At 38.4% G+C, this 26,098-nt stretch overlaps 1 protein-coding gene across 1 annotated transcript in view; it reads right to left on the bottom strand.

Annotated features, from left to right (window-relative positions):
- DGKH (diacylglycerol kinase eta) overlaps nucleotides 1-26,098 on the bottom strand; it is a 208,970-nt gene that overhangs the window by 24,361 nt on the left and 158,511 nt on the right. The window contains exons 18-27 of the mRNA XM_061133431.1: nucleotides 24,724-24,849; nucleotides 22,333-22,450; nucleotides 21,226-21,336; nucleotides 20,989-21,085; nucleotides 14,950-15,057; nucleotides 10,183-10,296; nucleotides 9,586-9,720; nucleotides 8,525-8,688; nucleotides 3,988-4,093; nucleotides 2,895-2,987 (exon numbers count right to left, since the gene is read on the bottom strand). Of these exons, the coding sequence (XP_060989414.1) occupies nucleotides 2,895-2,987; nucleotides 3,988-4,093; nucleotides 8,525-8,688; nucleotides 9,586-9,720; nucleotides 10,183-10,296; nucleotides 14,950-15,057; nucleotides 20,989-21,085; nucleotides 21,226-21,336; nucleotides 22,333-22,450; nucleotides 24,724-24,849 (1,172 nt within the window). The remainder of the gene's footprint in view (nucleotides 1-2,894; nucleotides 2,988-3,987; nucleotides 4,094-8,524; nucleotides 8,689-9,585; nucleotides 9,721-10,182; nucleotides 10,297-14,949; nucleotides 15,058-20,988; nucleotides 21,086-21,225; nucleotides 21,337-22,332; nucleotides 22,451-24,723; nucleotides 24,850-26,098) is intronic.

Raw genomic sequence — 26,098 nt, 5'->3', positions numbered from 1 at the left:
GAGCTTGGAGTCTTAACCACTGGACCACTAGGGAAGTCCATAAAGCAGTTATTAAAAGTCACAAATTCAATAAATAAATAAAGGTGAAATCAACACTGCTACAAGCAGAACTGGGAGGCAACTGAATGCTAGCCTTGGCCTTGTTACTAACTATGCCCCCAAGGGATGATGAATTGATTTGAGGAGTCTCAGTTTCCTTCTCAGGCTTCCCTGATAGCTCAGTTGATAAAGAATCCGCCTGGAATGCAGGAGACCCTGGTTCAATTCCTGGCTCGGGAAAATCCGCTGGAGAAGGGACAGACTACTCACTCCAGTATTCTTGGGCTTCCCTTGTGGCCCAGCTGGTAAATAGTAGAACATGACTACACAATTCGAGGATCTCTTCCAGCAAATTGAACTTTGATAAATGATGTCATAATTGCATAGTACCTATATATAGGTTCACAGGATTGAATTTATTTATTTTGGTCACACTGCAAGGCATTCGAGATCTTAGTTCCCCAAATAGGGATGGAAGCCACACCCGCTACAGGGGAAGCATAGTCTTAACCACTGGAACACCAGTGAAGTTCTGGTTCTCAAGATTTTAAACTGAAAGTTCAGAGAGATTACTATTATTTACTATGCACATTATTTTTTCCCCTCTGTTATTCAAATGCTCTCAAATCCCCTGTTATTCAAATTCTAGTATTTCCAGAAGCTAATAAAAATACAGAAATTCTCCACCATATCATATAAAAGTTACCACTTTTATTTTAGTCTAAGTATATATGTCTTATAAAACTGATAAAATAGTAATTGTATGTGCTAAGTTGCTTCAGTTGTATCTGACTCTTTGTGACCCTGTGGACTGCAGCCCGCCAGGCTCCTCTGTCCACGGGATTCTCCAGGGAAGGATACTGGAGTGGGTTGCCATGCCCTCCTCCAAGGGATCTTCCTGACCCAGCGATTGAACCTATTTCTCTTATGTCTCCTTCATTGGCTACATTCATTTTATAAGGAAAATAAAGAGTGTAACTTAGCTGCTCTCAAATATGATTGATTTTTTTCTTTTGATATCAATATTGACGAACATTTAAAAATCATCCACTGGTAAAGCAGTTAGGACGTATCCTTTCACTGCCGTGGACCAAAGTTTGGTCCATAGTCAGGGAACTAAGCTTCCACAAGCAGTGCAGTATAGTCAAAAAATAAAAATTTCACTGGTGTACATTTTCAAACCAAACATCCATATTTGACTATGACAGAAGAATTAAAAGTGCAGAAGAATCCTTCTATATTAACAAAATATAATTGATTACTATTAACCAAGTAACACTCAGTGGGTACTTTCAGTATAGAAAGCTAAAATATAAGATAAGTTATGCTTCTAGTTCTTTTCAGTCAGCAATTATCTTAAATATACTTCAAATAACACACAAAAAACATGTCCTTCATCCAGTAATTGGTACTGAGGTCATGACTTGCTGGATTTCCTATAGGACTAATTTTAGAAGAGCAGCAATAAGATTCTGGCTAAAAATAGAAATGCCAAGAATAACCAAGATGATTTTCCTATTGGTTTTATCAAAAGATACATCCAATATTTCTTCCTAAAAGTTTCTATTCACAACCATAGCAGAGGCAGCCACCTCTTGCCCCAAGGAAGGTGCTCTTGAGTTTCCCTTGGAAGTGGATAAAACCAATTGGTTCATGCAGCCTTTAAGATTCTCTTCTCAGAGCAAAGGATGCTTCAGTGGCAATATTCTTCTGGACAGCAGCCAAACAGAAATTCCAACCAAGCACTTCCAGTTAGCTAGGCTATGGATCACCTCTCTCACTCTTTCACTATGCCAGATACTATGATTTTTATTCTCACTTTTATTTAGATGTATAAATTTTCCCCAGGAAGAGATAAAATTATAGTAAAGAGAAATGTTTTAAGATCATCACCTCATCTATCAATCAAAATTGTTACAAGGAATTAAAAAATAGCTAATATATTAGGCTTTCTACATTTACAACAGCATGTGTGAATAACCTAAAATTGAACACTAGGTGGCGAAAAGACCCAATGCTAGAACATTTCCAGGGTGAGGCAGGAAATAACAAGGGAAGGATTCTGGGCAAACCAAGCAGAAACATCTAGGGAATCCTAGCACTTGTGTTTGAGGTCCATGGACTGTGGTCTGATTCACACTTGGCCTCAACTCGATCTCCAGCACCAATCTTGAGTTAATCCAGGGCTAGGTCTAGTTCCTGAAATTTAGTTCTGGACACACCGACTCTAGAAAGCATCATCTAAGCCAATCTAGAAAACAGTAACAATCATATTTCAAAGGTTAATTTCGGGGACACAGCTCAAGCCTTCCTCTACTTTTCTGCATTCATGGGTTAATGAGTCCTTGAAGAAGGTCTCACTCTCTGTAAAGCCCAAGATTCTCAAAGCTGGCTGGGGAGAGCATGATTATATAAAGACATGATGACAGGAAACTCTATTCCTGCTGTGGTTTAGTTGCAAGGTCGTCTCTGACTCCTGTGACCCCACGGGCTGAAGCCCAGCAGGCTCCTCTGTCCATGGGATTCTCCAGGCAAGAACACTGGAGTGGGTTGCTATTTCCTTCTCCAGGGGATGTTCCCCACCCAGGAATCAAACCTGGGTCTCCTGCATTGCAGGCAGATTCTTTACTGACCGAGCTATGAGGGAAGCCCTCTACTCCTGTTAGCCTGAAGTGTAACTCCCAGGTACAGCCATATAGTTTCTTGAAAGCAAAAGCGAGGTGATAGGGAAGCTCTAGAGATGGTGGCCAGAGCCTGCCTGTGCATTAGAATCTGATGAATGCATGCTCCCTAATGAAGGCAAGAACCATACATTTATCATCATTCTGATGGTATCCATCATTTCTTTTCCTTACCAAAGGAACCCTGCCCACTAGTAAAGATTCTGTTTCATTATATAGGGCCTTCACATTGATGGCTATTTCAGTGGCAGTGTCTCTTGTAAGACTCTAGGAAAAAAAAAAAAAAAAAACAGAGACATCAAAGACAAGTAGTTCTGTATTAAATTGGGATTCAATCATCAGAGAGTACATTTTATCTTTCTGATTTAAATTCACATTGCAAATATTTTTAAAAACCTGCCAAAATACTCTTGTAACTGCAAAATCTCACACTCACATTTGTTGGCAGGATTACCTCTTCTACTTCTTACAGCACAAAACCAAAAGAATATGGTGACTATAGTGAATACACACAGAACCACATCTCGGGCACACAAGCATGCATATGCTTGTGACAAAAGACACATATTCCCACGAGAATTAAGTCAAAGAAAATTATGTCTTAAAAGGGGCATTATCTGATCATGATTAGTTCTAGCCACTGAATTTCACTCTCATTAGGTCCAACCAACTAGACTGATTTCTAGACTTTCATCTTGAGGACAAACACTTCTTTTTACACTCACTTAGGTAACTTCAACTAAATAACTGAAAGGATAAAAACAAAGCCATGTATCACTTGGCAAGTGAATATAACTTCAAGAGTTAGACTCTATCCACCTATTGTAACTTCTACATTAGAAAACTGACCAAATTTACTGATGCAGTAAAACGAAATGAAGACAACTTCAACACTGAGTGATCAGTTCTAGTTAAATGCATGATACCTAGGTGTGCCCTGTGTGAAGGTGCAGGGGAGAAGGTAAAAAAGAGAAATGGTAAATACTTAAAAGGAGAAGGAGTACAAGGAAGATGGTAAGGTGCCAAGAGAGTCAAAGTGAAATAGAAAAGAGGTGAAGTGAACTTAAGAGCAGGAGTGAGTGGGAAAACGGTGGCAGGAAAAGAAAATCAAGAAAACTTTGGTCATAAGTGAAGGGTAAGCTTTTGGTAGAGACTCATATAGACTATACTGTGTTCTTTCAAAGTGTGTAGCACGCTTAAAAGTATCAAGCTCTGTACGTAACACCAAAAAACTGTGCGGAATGGGCATTTACCATTAGCTCCTCACCTCTGGGAAGCGTGGGTTGGCTTTGTTCAGGGCGTGGGAGCAGGCGTTCACCGCGTGGGCCAGCTCCTGCTCCAAGAGACAATGGATGGTGGCCGCATCACAGATCCTGGAAGCAGAAACAAGACCCATGAACACACCACTCTCCCGAGCACTGCTTGAGTTTTCTGAAGTGTAGAAACGGTAGAATAAAACAAGTAAAAAAAGATGATGAAAGGAAAATTGTTTTTAATAACTGCTCAATTATGAATGGCACAGGGTAGATTTACAAAATTCAAACCCTACCCTACTGCAACAAAAAATGTGTGTGTGTGTTAGCTGCTCAGTCGTGTCTGACTCTGCGACTCTGAGGCCGCCAGGCTCCTCTGTCCATGGGATTTCCCAGGCAAGAACACTGGAGTGGGGCGCCATGCCCTCCTCCAGGGGATCCCGGATTCAACGCAGGGATGGGACCCGGGTAGCCCACATTGCAGGCAGATTCTTTACCATCTGAGCCACCAGGAAACAAAAAATACCAACCCCCAAATCTTTTATATAAAAAGTTAGGCCTATGGACTCTCCGGGCGGTTAAGAATCTGCCTGCCAATGCATATCAAACACAGCTTTGATCCCTGGTCTGGGAAGATTCTTCATGCCTTGAGGAATTAATCAAGCCCAAGTGCCACAACTACTGAAGCCCGCGCACCCTAGAGCCCTTGCTCCACGAGAAAAGCCGCCGCAATTCTCTGCACATTGCAACAAAAAGGAGCCCCTGCTCACTGCAACTAGACAGAGTTATGTGCAGCAATGAACACCCAGTGCAGCCAAAAATAAATTAATTAAATTGAAAAAAATGTTAGGCCTAGCATCAGAGATAACGCATACCAAGGTGCTACTTGGAAGCACAAGATACAGTAACACTTCATTTTGCTTTATCACTGGAAAGTTGAGAGGGGTCCCAAATATAGAGTGCAGACACATCTTTTATTCACTGAAACTTCAACCAGGCAGTTACAACAGATTCAGTCAGTTCAGTTCAGTCGCTCAGTCCTGCCGACTCTCTGCAACCCCATGGACTGCAGCACACCAGGCCTCCCTGTCCGTCACCAACTCCCAGAGTTTACCCAAACTCATATCCATCGAGCCGGTGATGCCATCCAGCCATCTCATCCTCTGTCGTCCCCTTCTCCTCCCACCTTCAATCTTTCCCAGCATCAGGGTCTTTTCAAATGAGTCAGCTCTTTGCATTAGGTGGCCAAAGTATTCGAGTTAGGGGAAAATATTGCCACATATATCATCATGCTAAATGCTTTATATGCATTATCTAATTTAATGTTCACAACCTAACAGGTAGTTGTGGTTTTTCTCCACTTTGCAGATGACGACATATGAGGCTCAGAGAACATTAGTATGTACACAAAGCTAATCAGTGATAGAGCCTGGATTTTAGTTTTTGTCTATCCAATGCCAAAGCCTGTTGTGCCGCAGTCCTTTGGAATCTAGACCTTCAAGAACAGTCCTAGAAAGAGAGCATCTATAAAGGCAGGGCAATAAGGTCAAAGAAGATAAAGGAGAAATTCTACTGACTGCTAGAAAATGAGCAAGGTGTGCAATAAGCAAGAAGGTACATCTATTTTAATCCTTTTGCTTCTGACATCTTCAAGGAGAAGGATCTTCAATCCAGGAAGGGAAGAACAAAGGAAGAGACAGAAGTCCTCCATGGCTGAGTCATGAGCAAAGGGAAAGAATTTAATTCTTAAGGATCATATGACTGATATCCAAGACACAAAGGAACTTGCAAACATCACCTAAGCATCCTTATCAATAACCTTGAAATCATGAGGAAAAGGTTATTAATCAGAAGAACAGAGATGAGTAAATGTTTTTCTAATTTTCAAGGCAAAAGAAAGTAATCAACACCAAGGGAACATTTCCAACTGCTAACTGAACTTCCTACTAGGTGCGGGCTTCCCTGGTGGCTCAGATGGTAAAGAATCTGCTGTAACGCAGGAGACCTGGGTTTGATCCCTGAGTCAGAAAGAGCCCCTGGAGAAGGGAATGGTCACCCACTCCAGTATTCTTACCTGGAGAATTTCAAGGACAGAGGAGCGGGACAGGCTGCAGTCCATGGGGTCAGAAAGAGCTGGACCCGACTATGAGACTAACTTTCACTTTTCCGTTTTTCCAAATGAATACACATTCTGAAAACTGATGAGTGAGCCTGATTTACTGGCTGATGGGGAATCATGTCCCCCCCCACCCCCACCCCCGGGCTTTTTTTTGGATAAGGATATTTGCTTGGTTGACAGGATGATCATATAGGAAGAACATTGTGGTTTCAAGGAAGTATGCTTTAGTTTCAAGAAAACTAAGGAAACTCCATACTGCTTTCCATAATGTATTAATTAGCTGGATTGTATTAATTATTTTACAATGTATATGTACATCAAATCATCACACTGCATACCTTAAATATACAGTATAGAATTTTTATTTGCCCATTGTACCTCACTAAAGCCAGGAAAAAAGAAAAAAACACAAAAAATTCTGTAAATTGAAGTCAACAGAAGATGTTCACAGTATCTAAGATGTATTTACCTTAAAACTACTATGTCTGTAAATCCATGGCTGATTCATGTCAATGTATGGCAAAAATGACATACAAAAAAAAAACTACTATGTCTGTGGATAAGAAGCTGAGATGCATAATAATGCAGTTATGTGGATTTAGCTGGCTAAATAGAAATTAAATTTTAATTAATTAATTAAATATTAATATTAGATATTAATATTTCTCCTTATCTTTTTCCTAAGCTACTGAGTATCTTACAGTTATCATCCTTTATTCTAAAATTTTAAATATTGGTCTCCAGCAGTAGGGAGTGTGTATCTTTTTTCCTATCTCTAACATGTAGCATACTCTGGGCATCTAACACATATTTAAAGAGGAAAATAAGGAATGAGTGAGACAGAGCAGATGGAGAGGGTGGGGAGGGGAAAGCAAGCAAGTTGGCTCCTCAGGCTCCTAAGCTTTGCTTGCCTTCTTTTCTATTCCAGCATTTTGATCAGTGACCAGGTGAAGTGCGGGAAGACTATAACAGCGATCATGCACAGAACACCGAATATGCCAGACCTGCCGTGCCAACGGCGCTTGCCATGGCGGGTCCCACTTAACCTTCACAGTGACTTGGTCAGGCAGCTCTTACCCACGTTGGGTAGACGAGATTTGGGTGAGGAGGCGAAAAGACACATGCCTCTGGTCCCTTTAATCCTGGTCATAGTGATTTTAATCTGCTTTATGTTCACAGAACTGTTTTTTTTTTTTTTTTTAAATCTTCTCTTTCTGTCTCCTAAAATTAATTTCGGTGGTCTGGCAAAGTCCATGATGTATCTACTGGAAACAGATTTTTGGACTGTTCCCACCCATCCCCACCCCCAACTCTTCTTGGGAGCAGGGTTAATGTTTGTATTTCCTTCTATATCCTATAAATATTTAATAATTACAAAGCACCATATAAGTCAGTAATGTAATGTAAAGAGGGCTTTCTGGGTGGCTCAGGGGTAAAGAATCCGCTCGCCAGTGCAGGAGACACAAGAGACCTGGGTTCGATCCCTGGGTCGGGCAGATCCCCTGGAGAAGGGCATGGCAACCCACTCCAGTATTCCTGCCTGGAGAATCTCACGGGCAGAGGAGCCTGGTGGGCTACAGTCTGTGGGGGTCACAAAGAGGTGGACACGACTGGGCACACACACACAGTAAAGCCTGTAAAGTGGGGAAATAATAACAGAAGGGTTATATATATAATATATATACACATAATACATACATGTATGTTTTATATGTGTTAAGCTGCTTCAGTTGTGTCCGACTCTTGCAACCCCAGGGACTGTAGCCCGCCAGGCTCCTCTGTCCATGGGATTCTCCAGGCAAGAATACTGGAGTGGGTTGCCATGCCCTTCTCCAGGGGATCTTCCCCATCCAGGAACTGAACCCACATCTTTTACATCTCTGGCCTTGGCAGGCAGATTCTTCACCACGAGTGCCATCTATAAAATAGGGCTTCCCAGGTGGCTCAATGGTCAAGAATCCAACTGCCATGCAGGAGATGCAGGAGACACGGGTTCGATCCCTGGGTGGGGCAGATCCCCTGGAGAAGGAAGTGGCAACCCACTCCAGTGTTCTTGCCAGAGGAACCCCAGGGCCTGAGGAGCCTGGCGGGCTACAGTCCATGGGGTCGCCAACAGTCGGATACGATGGAAGCGACTGAGCACATATATAAAACGCAAAATATATAAAATGACAAGAGTGTACACTAGGCAAGCGCTCCCGTGTGTTTCAGGAAGTCTGAGACCCGGCCTGTGGGGACCACAGGGTGTGCACGCGGTGTCGGAGGGGACTGAGGAAGGGAAACAGGGATGACTGACGCACAAGGGCGGCAGCAAGTGGAGGAGAACAGAGGCGTTCCTTCCGCAGACCTGGAACCACCGCAGAGACGGGGTGAAACTACGGAGAGCAGAACGGGCCTCGCGCGGGGCCGCAGGGCCGGCGGCGCTCGGGTACCTGGTGATGAGCTCCTCGGCCGCCTGCGAGCAGAGCTGCATCTGAGACACCTCCTCCGTGGCCAGGTCCGCCGCCTGCTGGGTGAAGAAGTTCGCTCGATGAACTGGCTTACAGGAGTCACACTTCTGCTTATCTTCCCAAGACTTCAGGGTGCTTTCAAAGGCCTATTTAGAATCAACAGGGCAATGAACTGTGCGCTTAGAGCTACACACACACAAATAAATGTGTACTTAGGTAGTACACGAATGGCTTTAAAACTACTATTACTTTTTTCCTAATCTTCACACTTCATGAAATATATCACAAGGACGGAGAAGATATTTGAAAGTTTTCTCATATATTACAACAAATAAAAAGTAATGTAACTGATGATCATTATGTCAGAGAGTCTTTAAAAAGCTTCAACTTATGCTTCAATATCTACTATTGTATGTATAACAAACAGGATGGATGTTGTAGTCTTACTTGTTACGGGTGTGACCTTAATTAAGAATACATATTCTGGAAAAGGCATAACTGTAAAGACAGAAGAGGACGGGGATGCCAGGGGTTGGGATAAGGGAGGGAGGGATGTGAGGTGGAGGACAGGAATATTTGGGGCAGTAAAACTATTGGGCATGAATCTGTAACAGTGGACACAAATGATTATACATTTGTCAAAACCTATAGAATGTAGAACACAAACTACTACCTCAGTGAGTAATAATGGATCAATAGTGGTTCATCAGCTGTAATAAATGTACCACACTAAAGCAAGATATTAAGGGGAACAGAATAGGGAAATATAATAGGGAAATTCATGTGCTTGTTAGGGAGGTGAGGACATATGTGGGAACAGAAACAGGATTCTCCACAGTTTCTGCTCAATTTTTCTCTAAACCCAAAAGAAGAAATTATTTTAAGAACTAAATAAATATTTTTTTCATACTTTTGAGCCAGAATGATCTAAATGTTAGACCTAAAAGACAATTTAAATCTTTTCCCTAGGTTTGTGTTTTTCATGACTATTTACTTTTTACAGGTTGAACAGACTCGAGAAGGACTTATTTCCAGTTACGTACCCTGTCCCTGGTGAGCATCTGAGCTCTGTTCTTGTGCACAATCTTGATGATCCCCGGAGGCTGAACCCATGCTTCTCCGTCCACCTGCACTGGGACCCCCTCGTCACCAAATATGGTGATTTTTACTGTACGGCACTGAAATAAAATGAGTTATTTGAGAGTACAACTCATCTGACACTCAATCTTGTATTCAAAGTTGACTCTTAGTCCATTCTGTGGAATGGGATGTTATGCTTTTCCACATAGGATGACATAGTAACAACTGGAATAACAAGAAAGCCCATTATTTTATAGATGAATATACAGTATATATTCATCACAGCCCAAGCGGTGAGGGCTTCTCAGCTGGCATTAGTGGTAAAGAACCCGTCTGCCAATGCAGGAGATGTATGAGACACGGTCTGATCCCTGGGTCGGGAAGATCCCCTGGAGGAGGGCATGGTAACCCACTCAAGTATTTGGGCCTGGAGTATTCTATGGAGAAAGGAGGCTGGCAGGCTACAGTCCACAGTGTTGCACAGAGTCAGACACAACTGAATCGCCTTAGAACGCACATGCACACAAGTAGTGAAGTCAGGTTTCAGTAGGGAAACCGACCTGCGCGATTCGATGGTGCTGCAGTTTAATGACCCTTGAAACGGCCATTTGCACGCTGTCAAATATTGCAACGACTTCTAGGATCTTGTCATCAAATGATGGTGCAGCAAATATCTGAAAGAAAAACCACATTACACTTTCACTAATACAGTTAAGGTTTAAATGAAATGGCACACCAAGCAATGTAAATCCTGCAACATACATATTTTTAAAAATATATAAAAATAGGAAACAGAAAAGTAAGCGAATATTATCAGTAAATGATACTTCAAGGACAAAATTAATCACTGAAGAGAGCTTAAAATAAATATAATAAAGGTTTGAAAACCCATGGATGTAATACTCATGCCCCTCTTATAAAGCAACTTTGACAAGAGTGAACTAATATATTTTCAAATAATTCATCTTGGTGTGTGTGTGTGCCTCTGTGTGTGTGTGTGTGTGTATGCACGCGCGCTGTGCTCAGTCGTGTCTGACTCTTTCCAACCCCATGGACCGTAACCCGTCAGGTTCCTCTGTCCATGGAATTTTCCAGGCAAGAATACTGGAGTGCACTGTCATTTCCTACTTAGGGAATCTTCCCGACCCAGGGATGGAACCTGCGTCTTGCTTCTCCTGCATTGGCCAGAGGATTCTTTACCACTGCACCACCTGGAAAGCCCCATTTTGGCATGAGATGTACTAAATATCTGTTCATACATAACTCAGGTATCTCATTTAAATGATGCATGTAACTTTAGGAAACTTTAAAATTTCAGAATGTGATGCAGGTTTCAGAAAATTAAAGCTAATGTCTACCACTGCACCACCTGGAAAGCCCCATCTTGGTATAAGATGTATTAAATATCTGTTCATACATAACTCAGGTATTCAATAAAATGATGCATGTAATTTTAGGAAACTTCAACATTTCAAAAAGTGATGCAGATTTCATAAAATTAAACGTAATGAACATGGAAATTGCAATCAAGTTCACTTGATATGTTCTAAGGGAAATTTTTCAAGGTGTTACAAGCAGTATCTGTATGTGCTTTATTATATATCTTACTACAACTTTTTAGGGCATTTAAGAACATGAAAAGAAATCTCAGAAGATGAAAACACGTGGGCTTACTTTGCTTTGATGTTAAATGTATTTTCACAAAATTAACCTAAAAACTTTAAATTTCAGCTCTATTACTTTGTTCCTTTTACTCCCTGTTTTTATTGTATCATACATAATTATGCCTCTGAAAAAATATTCAATGTAAAGTAGTATCATAATTAAAACTTTTACTGAAAATCTCAGGACACAAATTTGGGAACTTTTTGTTACCAGACTGCCTGGTTTTAAACTCTGTCTCCTCCACTTATGAACTGTGTAAACTTTATATCAGTTTCTTCATTGAAAAAATTTAGATAAAAATTGTGGGTATTCATATGATAATCTCAATAGAGGCAGAAAAAGCCTTTGACAAAATTCAGCACCCATTTATGATTAAAACTCTTCAAAAAATGGGCACAGAAGGAACCTACCTCAACATAGTAAAGCCATATATGATAAGCCCACAGCAAACAATATTCTCAATCGTGAAAAACTGAAAGCATTTCCCTTAAGATCAGGAATAAGACAAGGGTGTCCATTCTCGCTACTATTATTCAACATAGTTTTGGAAATCCTAGCTACAGCAATCAGAGAAGAAAAAGAAATAAAAGGAATCCAGAATGTAAAAGAAGAAGTAAAGCTCTCACCATTTGCAGATGACATGATACTATACATAGAAAACCCTGAAGATATTATCAGAAAATTACTAGAGCTAATCCATAAATTTAGCAAAGTCGCAGGATACAAAATCAATACACAGAAATCACTTGCATTCCTATATACTAACAATGAAAAATCAGAAAGAAAAATTGAGGAATCAATCCCATTCACCATTGCAACAAAAAGAATAAAATGTCTAGGAATAAACCTACCTAAGGAGACAAAAGAACTGTATACAGAAAATTGTGAAACACTGATGAAAGAAATCAAAGATGACATAAACAGTTGCAGAGATGTTCCATGTTCCTAGGTAGGAAGGATCAATATTATGACAATGACTATGCTACCAAATGCAATCTACAGATTCAATGTGATCCCTATCAAATTACCAATGGCATTTTTCACAGAACTAGAACAAAAAATTTCACAAGTCATATGAAACACAAAAGACCCCAAATAGCCAAAGCAGTCTTGAGAAAGAAGAATGGAGCTGGAGGAACCAATCTTCCTGATTCAGATTATACTACAAAGCTACAGTCATCAGGACAGTATGGAACTGGCATAACAACAGAAATATAGACCAATGGAACAATATAGAAAGCCCAGAAATAAGCCCATGCACCTATGAGTACCTTATTTTTGACAAAGGAGGCAAGAATATACAATGGGGCAAAGACAGCCTCTTCAATAAGTAGTGCTGGGAAAACTGGACAGCTACACGTAAAAGAATGCAATTAGAACACTTCCTAACACCATACACAAAGATAAACTCAAAATGGATTAAAGACCTAAATGTAAGACCAGAAACTACAAAACTCTTAGAGGAAAACATAGGCAGAACACTTGATGACATAAATCAAAGCAAGATCCTCTATGACCCATCTCCTAGAGTATTGGAAATAAAAACAAAAGTAAACAAGTGGGACCTATTTAAACTTAAAAGCTTTTGCACAGCAAAGGAAACTATAAACAAGGTGAAATGACAAACCTTAGAATGGGAGAAAATAATAGCAAATGAAACACTTGACAAAGGATTAATTTCTAAAATATACAAGCAGCTCATACAACTCAATGCCAGAAAAATGAACAACCTAATCAAAAAGTGAGAAAAAGATTTAAACAGACATTTCACCAAAGAAGACAAACAGATGGCTAACAAACACAAGAAAAGATGCTCAACATCGCTCATTATTAGAGAAATGCAAATCAAAATTATAAGATATCAGCTCACACCAGTCAGAATGGCCATCATCAAAAAGTCTACCAAAAAAAAAAAAAAAGTCTACAAACAATAAATGTTAGAGATGGTGCAGAGAAGAGGGAACCCTCTTGCACTGTTGGTAGGAGTGTAAATTGGTACAGCCACTATGGAAGACAGTACGGAGATTCCTTAAAAGACTAGGAATAAAAACCACCATATGACCCAGCAATCCCACTTCCAGGCATATACCAAAGACATGTACCCAAGGAAACCAAAATTGAAAAAAACACATACATCCCAATGTCCATTGCAGAACTATTTACAATAGCTAGAACATGGAAGCAGATGTTCTGTCGATGTTTATCGACAGATAAATGGATAAGGAAGTTGTTTTCCATACACACAATGGAATATTACTCGGCCATAAAACAGAATGCATTTGAGTCAGTTCTAATGAGGCAGATGAACCTAGAGCCTATTATACAGAGTGAAGTAAGCTGGAAAGAGAAAGATAAATATCACATACTAATGCATGTATATGAAATCTAGAAAGATGGTACTGATGAATTTATTTGCAAGGCAGCAATGGAGAAACAGACACAGAGAAGAGACTTGTGGACATGGGGAAATGGAAAGAAAGGGTGAATGTGTGAAGAGAGTAACATGGAAACTTACAATACCATATGTAAACTAGACAGCCAACGGGAATTTGCTGTATGTCTCAAGAACTCAAACAGGGGCTCTGTATCAACCTAGAGGAGTGATTGGGAGGAGCTTGGGAGGAGGTTCAAGAGGGAGGGGACTTATGTACACCTATGGCTGATTCATATTGCTGTCTGACAGAAACAATAAAATTCTGTAAAGCAATTATCCTTCAAATAAAAAATACATTTTAAATAAATGTATTTAAATAAATACATGTTTTTTTTTAAATGTGAGTTATTAAGTTATGAATGTGAAACTCTCAGAACAATGTCTGCCTACCTGGCAGGGGTTCAAAAAACATTAGCTTTGTTTATCTCAATCTCACTGATTTCTTCTCCTTGAAATATTTCAGAGTGATGATGGGCTGACAAATAACTGGTTGCTAATTTAAATTTCTATACTCCAATAGGATTGGAATATATTCATATTATGAAAATTACAAATATTTTCCAATTTATTTTACACCTTAATCCCTGCCTGCACATTTAAGAGCTCTGAAAAATTGGTTTAGTGAGAGCCAATCATAAGCCTCAAATCAAACGGCACATTCAGTGTATGTGACTCTTCAAAGATCATGGTAAACTTCCCATTTTTATTGTTATATGTGCATTAATAAGTGTCTCATCTCTCATCTCTAGAACAACTGCACTTCTTAGGTTGTGTTTTTTCTTTTTTAATAAAAACAAAAATAGCCATATACCTTAATGGCCAAGTGAGCCCTTTGACATTTCTAAAAATTAAAACGGTAATAAAATACAAATTTAGAAAAGTAAAGGTACAGTAAAGTATTTTGGTAGGCAGAATAATATTCCCCTCCCTGACTTCCAAAATGCCCGTGTCCTCATTCCTGGAACCTGGGAATGGCACCTTACATGGCAAAAGAGCCTTTGCAGATGTGATTAAATTAGGGACCTTGAGATGGGGAGATTATCCTGGATGACTGGGGTGGGCCCAGTGTAATCACAGAGGTCACTGTAAGTGGCAGCAGGAGGCAGAAGAGATCAGAGTGATGCAACGTGACAAGGACTCAACCGCCTCCATCAGCTATGGAGACGGAGGGAGGGACCTCATGCCAAGAAGTGTGGGCAACTTCTAGACAGAGCAAGGGAATACTTACATCATCTTCCTTAGTTCCACCCCAAAAGTTAGTGCCTCCGGCATAGCTGGGGATGTTCAGCACCGCTATTCCTTGTAGACTGGGGAGAGGAATATACTGCCCGTCGCACTGTAAGGTCAAAAGCTGAGAGGTCAGATCAAAAGAGCAAAACCACAAGTTTGGAAGACAGTAGAAGACCAAAGACAAAGGACAATGGACGAAAGTGGTGGTGACGTTAGCTTTCCTGTAAATATATTCCTACAAATTATCTTTATCTTATTTTTTAATTTAAACCATTTTACAGAGTAATTATAGCAGAAGTTGTTACAGAAAAACAAATTGAAAAAACATGTTTTATAAACCATCTCAGTGTTCACTGATGGATAAGTGGATTAAAAAAGTGATATATATATATGTAATATGCTGCACTATGCTTAGTTGCTCAGTCGTGTCCGACTCTTTGTGACCCTATGGACTTTATCCCACCAGGCTCCTCTGTCCACGGGATTCTCCAGGCTGGAGTGGGTTGTCATTTCCTTCTCAAGGGGCTCTTTCTGACCCAGGGATCAAAACCCGCATCTCCCGTACTGGCAGGCGGATTCTTTACCACTGAGTCACACCTGAGTAAGTTCTTGCTGAAGAGAAGGTTTTAGCCTTTGTTTTAAAAGCGAGGAGTCTGCAGATGTCATACTTAAAACAGATGCTGTATTTTCACTAATTCTCAAATTAAAAAATAATTAACATAATTTTATAAAAATTTCATTTTAATGCCCAATGAAAATGATCTTCAACCTCTAGAACAAATGAGAATCTGGTCTTTTTAAATAACTGCGAATACTTCCTAATACTAACATCCACAAGGTGTTTTTAACCTTTTTCTTTTACATGACAACATAATCAAAGGTTCACACTGTACTAGGTACCTAGGGTGGTTCCTGGCACATAGCAGGTGCTCAGTGAGTATTTGATAAATGAATGATCATAAAGTATTTAGTTGAACAATAAACCTTTTCTGAACTCAACTGAATTAATATTTTTGTGTGCTTTAGAAAAAAGTCGTGTGAGTCACAAAGGAAATGGAAAAATGATATCTTCATAAATATAAAAGGAATACTAAAAAAATTCAGAGCAGTCTTTAAAGATTTTATCAACGAATATACTATTTGCAAGCATAATATGGAATAAGATGAAAATGTCAAAAGCTCCATATACTTTGCTGAATTTAACATACATGCATTAGGAAAACACCCAGAGTTAAGAGCTTAATGTCCATTTCATACAGTCTCAGGGAAAGTATGAGCAGTACAGATTCAATAAATTAAGGTCACCTGACTCAACTATTTCTTTCAGATTCAGGAGTAAGTTCAGGAGTGTTATATTTTTTGTATAATCTTCTCTAATCTTATATTTCCACTTGTTCATGATGCTGCAAAATGCTTTAAAACTGCAGTTACACTTTTTTTCTGATTAGTGTTTGCTTTTCAGCTCCTTTCATTAGGAAATATGGGAAGACAGTGGGCCTGTTTTGAATTCTGTCACTTATTTGGTCAAATGCCTTAGTCTTTCAGAGATTCATTTTGCTTATCTGGAAAATGGGCTAATAATACTTAGTCCATAGTGTGGCCAACAAGGTACGGGACAAGAAACATCTAAAACACATAGTAGGGAGTCAGTGAATGTCTTTTTTCAGTTTTAATTACAAATTAATGTTTTATGGGGGAAAAAACTGGAGTTGAAGTTTTGGCTTCTGCAGGTACCAATTGCTTGATATTAGTTAGGTAACTGACTTAAAATGAAATAAATTTTAATAAATTTATTTCTGAAACAAATAATAATACTTGCCTCATAAAGAATGATAATAACTATCTCATAAAGTTTAAGTATAAAACACAGTATGTAGAAAACATTCAGGAAGCTTCAATTATTATTTTTGTTGCTGTTTAGTCACCAAGTCGTGTCTGACTCTTTTCTGACCCCATGGACTATAGCCTGCCAGGCTCCTCTGTCCATGGGATTTCCCAGGCAAGAATACTAGAGTGGGTTGCCATTTCCTGCTCCAGGGGATCTTCCCGACCCAGGGATTGAACCTGCGTCTCCTGCATTGGCAGGAGGATTCTTTATTACTGAGTCACCAGGGAAGCCTTCAATTATAATAACATGACTTAAGATGTAGCTATAATCATTTTTATTGAATGAACTAAGCAAAGATAGAAATTACGATAAGCCAATTTTAACAAAGTATGTAAACAACTGCTATGAGATTATGGAAATATGTGAAATTACAAAAATGTGAATTAAACAACTTGTTATATTTTATTAAGGATTACAGGTGAACACTGTTTTTCTCCTTCATGTATCTTAGTATTTAAAGGACTCAAAGCAGTATCTGATCATTACTTCACTTAAAATCTAGAACAAGCTGCTTGATGCATATAAATTAGATATACTTGGACAAAAAAGTCATCTTTAAGAAAAAAATTTGAATCTTAATGACATTTTTCATTCACGGGTCAAAGGTATTTCTGCCCTAAAAATTGCAAAATTTGATATTACAACATTATTCTACATTTCTGGCATTCCCATGATTGTAGAGAGGATTATAAATGTCATCCAAAGGTTCTAAATCTTCAGTACCTATCAGATTCACAGGGTATATGGCTTGAGAAACAGGGCTTATATTTGCATAATTCTTAACAGTTTAAACTGTGATTTCTCATATCAATGAATTATAATTCTGCACATAAGCATTATTTTATCCATTTTGCAGTTGGAGAAGCCAAGGCCAAGGTCTTTGCTTTGTACAAACTCAAAGTCAACACATGACTTCTATACAACACAACAGGGGAAGGCAGACTCCTGAGCAAAAAGTTGAGGTTTTTTTTGGTCAGTGACTGGCACTTGATGAAAAGGGATCTTTCTGAGAAAAATTTCCTAAGCCCTGCACCTCTCTTCTCCACCTTTATCTCAAGTGATCCAACATCAAGGAAATTAATTTTTAAACAACGGACCTTCCATGGTCTTCAGAAGTAGCAGGTGTTTTGTTTGTTTATTTTTAACTCTGGCAAAGAATTATCTAATTTTTCTACTTTACCTTTTGTGCATATTAACAAGACGTTTTCACTGATCTTGTTTTCCTAAATTTATTTTCGCTTTAATCATTGAATATAAACTTCTGTATCAAGTCAGAATTATATCAAGTTCTGAACCTGAGGTACAGAAACCAAAGGTCCACGGACAGATTCACAGTCTGTTAAGTGGAATGGTAAAAACATCTCTCTCATAGTCAGCAACCTCTGAAATCTAGCAATGCACTCAATTATAAATGTAGACAACAAGCCACACAAAGGCAATACAGTACTTGTGACTTCATCACAATAGAAACAGATATTTTGTATTATATTACAGACGTTTCAGATATCTTTTAATATCATTTATGTTCATCATTACTTCAAAAGTAATGGCAAAAGTGTGAAAGTGTTAGTCACTTAGTTGTGTCTGACTCTTTGAGACCCCATGGACTGTAGCCCACCAGGTTCATCTGCTCATGGAATTCTCCAGGCAAGAATACTGGTGTGGGTTGCTATTCCCTTTTCCAGGGGACTTTCCTGAGCCAAGGATTAAACCTGGGTCTTCTACATTGCAGGCAGATTCTTTACCATCTGAGCCACCATGGTGGGGAAGTGTGGGGAAGTCCACACTTACTATTATATATACCATTAGATTTTTGTCATTTGATGTAGCAATAAAGAAACACATATATTACTCTACAATGTTTTAAAAATATTTTGTTAATTTATTTCAATATTATTTTATTTTGTGTCTATATATATTTAAAGAGTGCTTTAAAACAATATTCCGAGAAGGAGTCCATAGTTTTTACTAGCATGCCAAAAGGGTTCACAGGTCAAAAAGTGTTAAGAACCTCTGCTTAATGGAGATTACAAAGCAGCTGCGTAGGATATTGTTCAGAATTTGGACCATCAATCAAAAAGGACAGAAACAGAATGTCTGAAGAGCTGAAGACTCTCCTAGAAATAAAGCAATCAAGCCATTCTCCTGAATAGTTCCCCAAATCCTAAAGATAGCCAGCTATGGGTCTTGACCACACAATGCTTAATAAATTATGTAAATGATCATTTGCCTGTCTGTTTCCCTCTCGAGTCAGGGCCAGGACCTGTGCAAGCTTATGGGGCTAACAAAGATGAACACAACTTCTTACCCGTCCTTAAGCAGAGTGTAGCTGACTAGGGGACATGAATAAGGAAAATGATTACATAAGCAATCCATAGGCAAGAACCCAAGTTGAGCAATGGATGGGGCGGCCAACAATAGCATTTACAGAGTATGAGCCTTCCTGATTTTGTACCTTTTCAGCCAGTGACATATATCTTAATTTCATAAACAATGATAAATCAAAACAGTGGATCACACAGCTGTGCTCTGGAGTGGCAGGTAGAATAGGTTTATTTTTGCCAGGAAATTTGGTTGATAATGAATGAGCCAGACACCTCTCTAGTCCACATTCCATTATTAAGATAATAACTAAAATAAAAGACATTGTTTAATTCATTGAGCTGTCGACTTAAGATTTGTCCTGGTGGCTCAGACAGCAATGCAGGAGACTTGGGGTTCGATCTCTGGGTTGGGAAGATCTCCTGGAGAAGAAAATAGCAACCCAGTCTAGTATTCTTACCTTGAGAATCTCATGGACTGAGGAGTGTGGCGGGCTACAGTCCATGGGGTCACAAAGAGTTGGAGAAAACAATTTCCCTTTCACTGTATGCAGTCTATACCTCAACTTAAAATATCTGGTTATAAAAAGATACAAGATGGGAAAGACAAGCCTTTCATCATAAACAGTGAGCTCTGGACCAAAGGTGAAAGAAAATAATACTGTAAGAAATGAGTACACTTCTCGGGGCTTCCCTGGTGGCTTAGTGGGTTAAGAATCTGCCTTCAATGCTGAATCCCTGGGTTGGGAAGATCCCCTGGAGGAGGAGATGGCAACCCACTCCAGCATTCTTGCCTGGAGAATCCCATGGACAGACGAGCCTGATGGGCTACAGTCCATGGGTTTGCAAAAAGTCAGACACAACTGAGTGAGTAACTACACACATACATAGCAGACTTCTCAGAGCCATGTCCTCCATCCTCTTTTTTCTGTTATCAGATTAAAGAACTTTTGCTGTCCGTATCATCCTATTTAAATTAGTAAAAAAAAAAAAAAAAACTAGAAAATGTAAATGCTCGGAATCTCTTTTGATTTTATTAACTTGTTAGAATTAATTGGAACAAAGTATACATTTAACTTAAAAACTTCTATTTACTGTGAATGGTATTTTCAGAGATTTATGAAACTTCAGGCATTATAGAATCAAGTCAGAATTTGGAAACTTAAATGAAAAAAAAAATCGGATAAAAATGCTATCCTGGGAGGGAGGTTCCAGAGGGAGGGGGCCTATGTATACTCTATGGCTGATTAATGGTTGATGTATGGCAGAAACCAACACAACAATGTAAAGCAATTATCCTCCAATTAAAAATAAATAAAATTTAAAAATACTATCCTGTATATGTACACACTTCCAAGGTCTGGCCTTTTCGCGGGGAACCTCAATTTCATAGAAACATCTAAATTTCAGGATCTAATGATAATGGTAATTAGGTGTGTCACTCATATCCAGTGTCTAATACCTCCTTTGACATAAAGTAGAAAACCACATATATTTTTTTTCCCTCCAGTGTTTAAGCACTATTCAAGAGAATAAAGTGTGCCCCAAATGTCCTAAGTATGTCACTTAGTCATGTCCGACTCCCTGTGACCCCTTGGTCTGTCCAAGGAATTCTCCAGGCAAGAACACTGGAGTGGGTAGCCATGCCCTTCTCCAAGGGATGTTCCCGACCCAAGGTTCAAACTGGAATCTCCTGCAGTGCAGGCAGATTCTTTACCATCTGAGCTACCAGGGGAGCCCATTCAAGAGAACAGTTAAGGCCAAATCAGCTCCACAAATAAATCTTACAAGATAATCTGAAATGTCTTTACTATCAAAATGAACTTACTTCAAGTTGAACCCTCTGTTCCAAATTCTTGTATGATCTTTGTAATAATTCCCGAGTTCCAAGGACTCCATACCACATCAAGTTTTTAGTTCGGCTCCTGAAAATAAACGTTGGCAGAGAATTTCTATAACCATTATTTATTTACCCTTTAAACGCACAGTGAGCCAAAGAGGTAATAAATGAAATTAAAGTAAAATTGCCTTTGTGTAATTACATTATCACTATTATCCAAATTACCTGCATTTTTCAGGGTGCTCCTCTCTCTTATTATTAAATTCTAATGAAATTTTTGCATCTAATCCAATCCCAAAGTAATTGTTCATGACACATTTTTCTGAATAGCCATCTCTACAATAAGGAAAAGTACGTGGAAGTCAATTTCAGGTTCATAACAACAATTACAATTTGCACACAAAATAACACTTGACACCATTTAAGCTTACATTTCTTATAGAAGTGAGGAAGGTTTAGCAGGAATCATTTCCTATTTATGTGCCATGTGCGTGCCCCAGCATGTCGTAAATTTCAGAACAAGTGACCCAAAGGGACTGTGGGCAGGGGAAAGTGGAGACAGTAGTGGTAATGCTTTTTCTACTAATTGTAACAAAACCTTAGTTCTTCTACTTCCTACACAGGTCCCTCACTACACACACAAATGAGAGGGCCTCACAGTCAGATGCTAATACTCTTTTTTTGGTCAAAAAGTCTCCTTCGCATTTGTATTTTTATTGAGTATTTATTAAACAGAAAACAACTAGATTAGTCCCTTCTTCTAGGCGCTTTAAAAAAGTACAAAGGAGTGTGGTACAGTCCTTCAGGAGTGTCATTAGAGAAATGAGACATAAAAAAGCAAAATTAAATATGGAAGTAAAACAAAGTATCACTACATATTGAACAATTGATGTTTTAAAGGAATTTTAAGAAGGGAAGGGATCAGTGCGAGCCAGAAACTCCCTGAAATAAGTAAACCTGGATGTTGAATGTGGAAAGATGACAGAATTGGCAAGGCTGAGAAAAAAATGAGGTGAAAGGAATAGCAAAATTACGATTATGAAGGCACTGATGAATAAAACATTCCAGGGAAAAGCGTATAGAGCTGTGACTCACTTTGCCACTGGGTTGGTATCTGAGACTACAAACTGGAAGGGACCTACCTTAGATCATGAAAACCACTGTATTTCACATATGTTAATGTATTCATCATCATCAACTTTTGAAATTTTCTGATGATTCTTTTTTTGGATGTGGGACTATTTTTATTGTAATGTATTTAAAATGTTACCATTCATATAAAACAGAAACAAGGAAAGCCAAAACAAAATATATGCAAAAGTATATTCTTACACTGAATCTGGATCTGGGTCAATAAATGGCGTTGCACCAAAAGGGTCAATATTTGCTAGCAACATTTTGTTGATAATAGAACTTCCAGCAATTGAGGCAGCTAGTCCTGCTCTTAAACCTGGCCGGAAAAAAAAAAATACAGGATCACACATTAAGAGAAAAACAGAAAGAGCCAATCCATTGTTTTTAGTTTTCATCAGAAACATCTTGCTCCCAAAGCGTGAAGCAAAATGTCTCCATGCTTTTCAGTGTTTGTTCTCATTATCCAAAACTAAGAATTATGACATTGGTAAATACAAGGTTTCTGATGCTTCTTTTTATGATCTGTTGTCATAAAAAGTGAAACAGGTAAGGACCTAAATAGGAGTCTCTTTGTGACAGTTTCTCATTTACCATTGATGATTCTGTAATTTCAACAAGTAACCATTGCTTCCTTTTCATTAGCAAAGAAGGTAGGAAGTCTGTAAGGAATTTACAGTAAAGGCCGAATTATCCAGAATGTCACAGAGTTATCATTTTCATACTCTCGAAGCATAGACAATAATACTCAAGTAAAAATGCTGACATACAAGGGTGAAAGCTCAGTGCTGGTGTCAAGAATAAGTAGTAAAATATTAAACCCAGGTATTTATGGATTTTAGAAGAATACAGTATTGAACATAAAAATGAAGCATCTTATCTCTAAACATGCAAAACTTCAAATTTATTTCAACTAATTACCTTTCCACTAACTAGTTATAGTATTCAAAGCTAATGAGTTTTATGATTTAGCAAACCAAATGTTAGGGCTAGAAGCACTAGGAATAAGGACCTCAGGAAACAGACAGACAAAAAGGAAAGAGGAAATTAGGAAACAAAGTCCTTTCTTTAGCTAACGTTCCTTTCTTCAACAAAGCGCTCCTCTTAAAAATGTTCATTATTTTAGTTACAAAGTTTACCTGATTATCAAATAATCAAGATTAACTTTATTCTGTCATTTACTCTCATAGTTTCAAATATACAATGGCTATTCCAGTTCCCTTTATGTCTAAATAAGTAAATAAATGAACAAAACAACCATGCTGGTGAGAGGAAAAACAGCTTGAAAAGGTGAAGAGTCATATTTCAGATGCTCCAAAGAAAAGCGTAGTATTTTCTAAAATGTTTTAAGGTTAGCCATATGTACAGCTTCTTCCATCCAGAAAGGTCCAGGTTTGAAGAAGAGATATGACCTCTAGACATAGATTCCTTTCCGGAACCAAATGTATCCTGGATTTATCATTTATATTTTAATATTTTCATTAAGATATAATTCACATACCACAAAATTCACCCCTTTAAAGTATATAATGAAGTTTTATATACACAAAGTTGTTCAATGATCATTACTACCTGATTCAGAACTTTTTATTACCACTGAAAGAAACCCCATATGGGTTTGCAGTTATTTTCCATTCCTTCCAGGGCCCCCAGGTCTCAGATCCTGGAAACCACTAAACCACGAAAGTTCTCTTTCTCTATAGATTGGACTCTTCTGGACATTTCATGTAAATAGAATCATATAATATGTGTCTTTTTGTGTCGAGCTTCTTTCACTTGGCATAATGTTTTCAAGGGTAATTATGTTACATATCAGTGGTTCATCCTTTTTAATGACTAATATTCCATTGTATGGTCACACCATATTTTGCTTCTCCATTCATCAACTGATGAATATTTGGGTTGTTTCCACTTTTTGACTATTATAAACAACAATAAAGTCTCCAAATATTACTCTTGAATTGTGATACACCTTTAAAAATCATTTGTAGAAGAGACTGATTTTTAGGGTGTAATCTGGGTTCCAAACTACTCTGGAATGAATTTTGGAAAGTTTTCACTAAGGCAAACAAATGGTACTTAAGGAGATCTCTGAGACATTTACATTTACCTCCCTCCACTTCCATACACATCCCTCAGTTTCCACTAATGCTATCCTAAATCCCAAGCCCTTCTCAGGGCTGAAACAGATGCTTCAGATATTCCAAAATGATGCAATATTATTAGTCTAAAAATAACTACAGATACTTGTGGCTTAAAACTAAGAGGAAGGCTGTAGGGACACTTAAAAATTCGTTAAATATAAGTTCAAATTTACCTTAGGACTTAAATGCAGATTCCTGGGTTCCACTCTAGAGCTACTCAATCAAAATTTCTCAGGTCAGGGGCCAGGAATATGCTTTCTAAGAGTTTCCAGGCAATTCTAATACACACCACAGTCTAAGGATCTGGGCTTTGATTACTAAAACTACTAAGAACACTCTCTTAAAGGAACACTTTATGAGAACATCTCTATACAGTTCATGAAGATGAGTACTTATACACTTTCACAGAAATACTGAAAAATACACTGTGTTTCAGAGTCAGTACTACCTGGGCAAATTATTCTGGTATTGAGCACAGGGAGGTTTTCCTTGCTGGCGGCCACAGGGGCACCAGGGCCAGAATCAGTTTGGGAACGACCAGACCGGCCATCTGGAGACCGAGGTGCACCTTTAACTGTGGGCAAAAAGTCCAGATTAAAAAGAGATACTCATAAAGTTGTTTTAGAGAACGAGCAAGTCTCTATACACTTGATGACATAAAATAATTTCATACATGTTTAATCAGTAGAACTGAAAATATTACCTTGTGGCTTACCTATTCTTCTACCATTTTCTATTCATTTTCTTGGGATTTACCATGTGGAAGGAATGTGTCACATGTAGCTGTATGGATCTCTCATTTTAAATAGATGATGATCAATAGGGTCAGATGGTAAACTATCCGCCTATAACGCAGGAGTCCAGGGCTGGACCCCTGGGTCGGGAAGATTCCCTGGAGGAGTACATGGCAACCCACTCGAGCATTCTTGCCTAGAGAATCCCATGGACAGAGGAGCCTGGTGGGTTACAGTCCATGGGGTCACAAAGAGTCGGACATGACTGAGCGACTAACACTTTCACTTTTCACCATAATTAAAGGTCAATGATACTCCTAATTTGAAAGTGAGCAATCCATATTTAAAGAGAGGAAATTTTGACACCTGACAATCTTGGAAGATGGAACATATATATTGCAGTGTATATTACCAATGCAATCCTTTCCTCAAAAATGTTGAGTAAATAATCAAATGTAATTAATGTACTTCCCAGAGAAAAAATATTATTTTTTCAAATGAAATCAATATACTTTTATGTCTCAATTAACCATTTACTCAAAGAAAACAGTTCTATCATATCCTTATAAAAGTTCATTAAAAAAATTATTCCAAAACAGAATTATTCTCAAAGTAAACAATAAAAAGAGATTTAATTCTACCTAAACTGGTGTAATTTAATGGAGATCAAATAGTATCTTTAACTAATTTAGCGGCAGTTGGCAGGTGTTTAAAAGAAACAGTAATCCTCAAACTCAATTTAAAAATACTCTAAAACCTTATTATCTTTACTTTGCTAAGACTAATTATAAACTAACTATATTAATCTTACACTCTCATCTCTGTTCAAAAACTGTCCAGTTGCACTCAGGAAAAGGAACAGAACAGAACTCTTTTTTTTTTTTTTGGACAGATGGGAGCCCTGGAACTAATTTCTTATAAAAACAACCTTTTGATATTCATCTCTTATAAAAAACCAGAGAGCATTCTAGTGACCAAGATTGATGTTTCACTACAGGTAACTAAATTAATGTTTCATGGCTCTTCTTAAACATAACATATCATTGATCATATTAATGTGTATTTTACACATCTCAGACATACAAATAA

Source organism: Dama dama, chromosome 30 (genome assembly GCF_033118175.1).
Source record: "Dama dama isolate Ldn47 chromosome 30, ASM3311817v1, whole genome shotgun sequence".
Lineage (NCBI taxonomy): Eukaryota > Metazoa > Chordata > Mammalia > Artiodactyla > Cervidae > Dama > Dama dama.
This window is presented reverse-complemented; position numbering and strand designations above follow the sequence as displayed.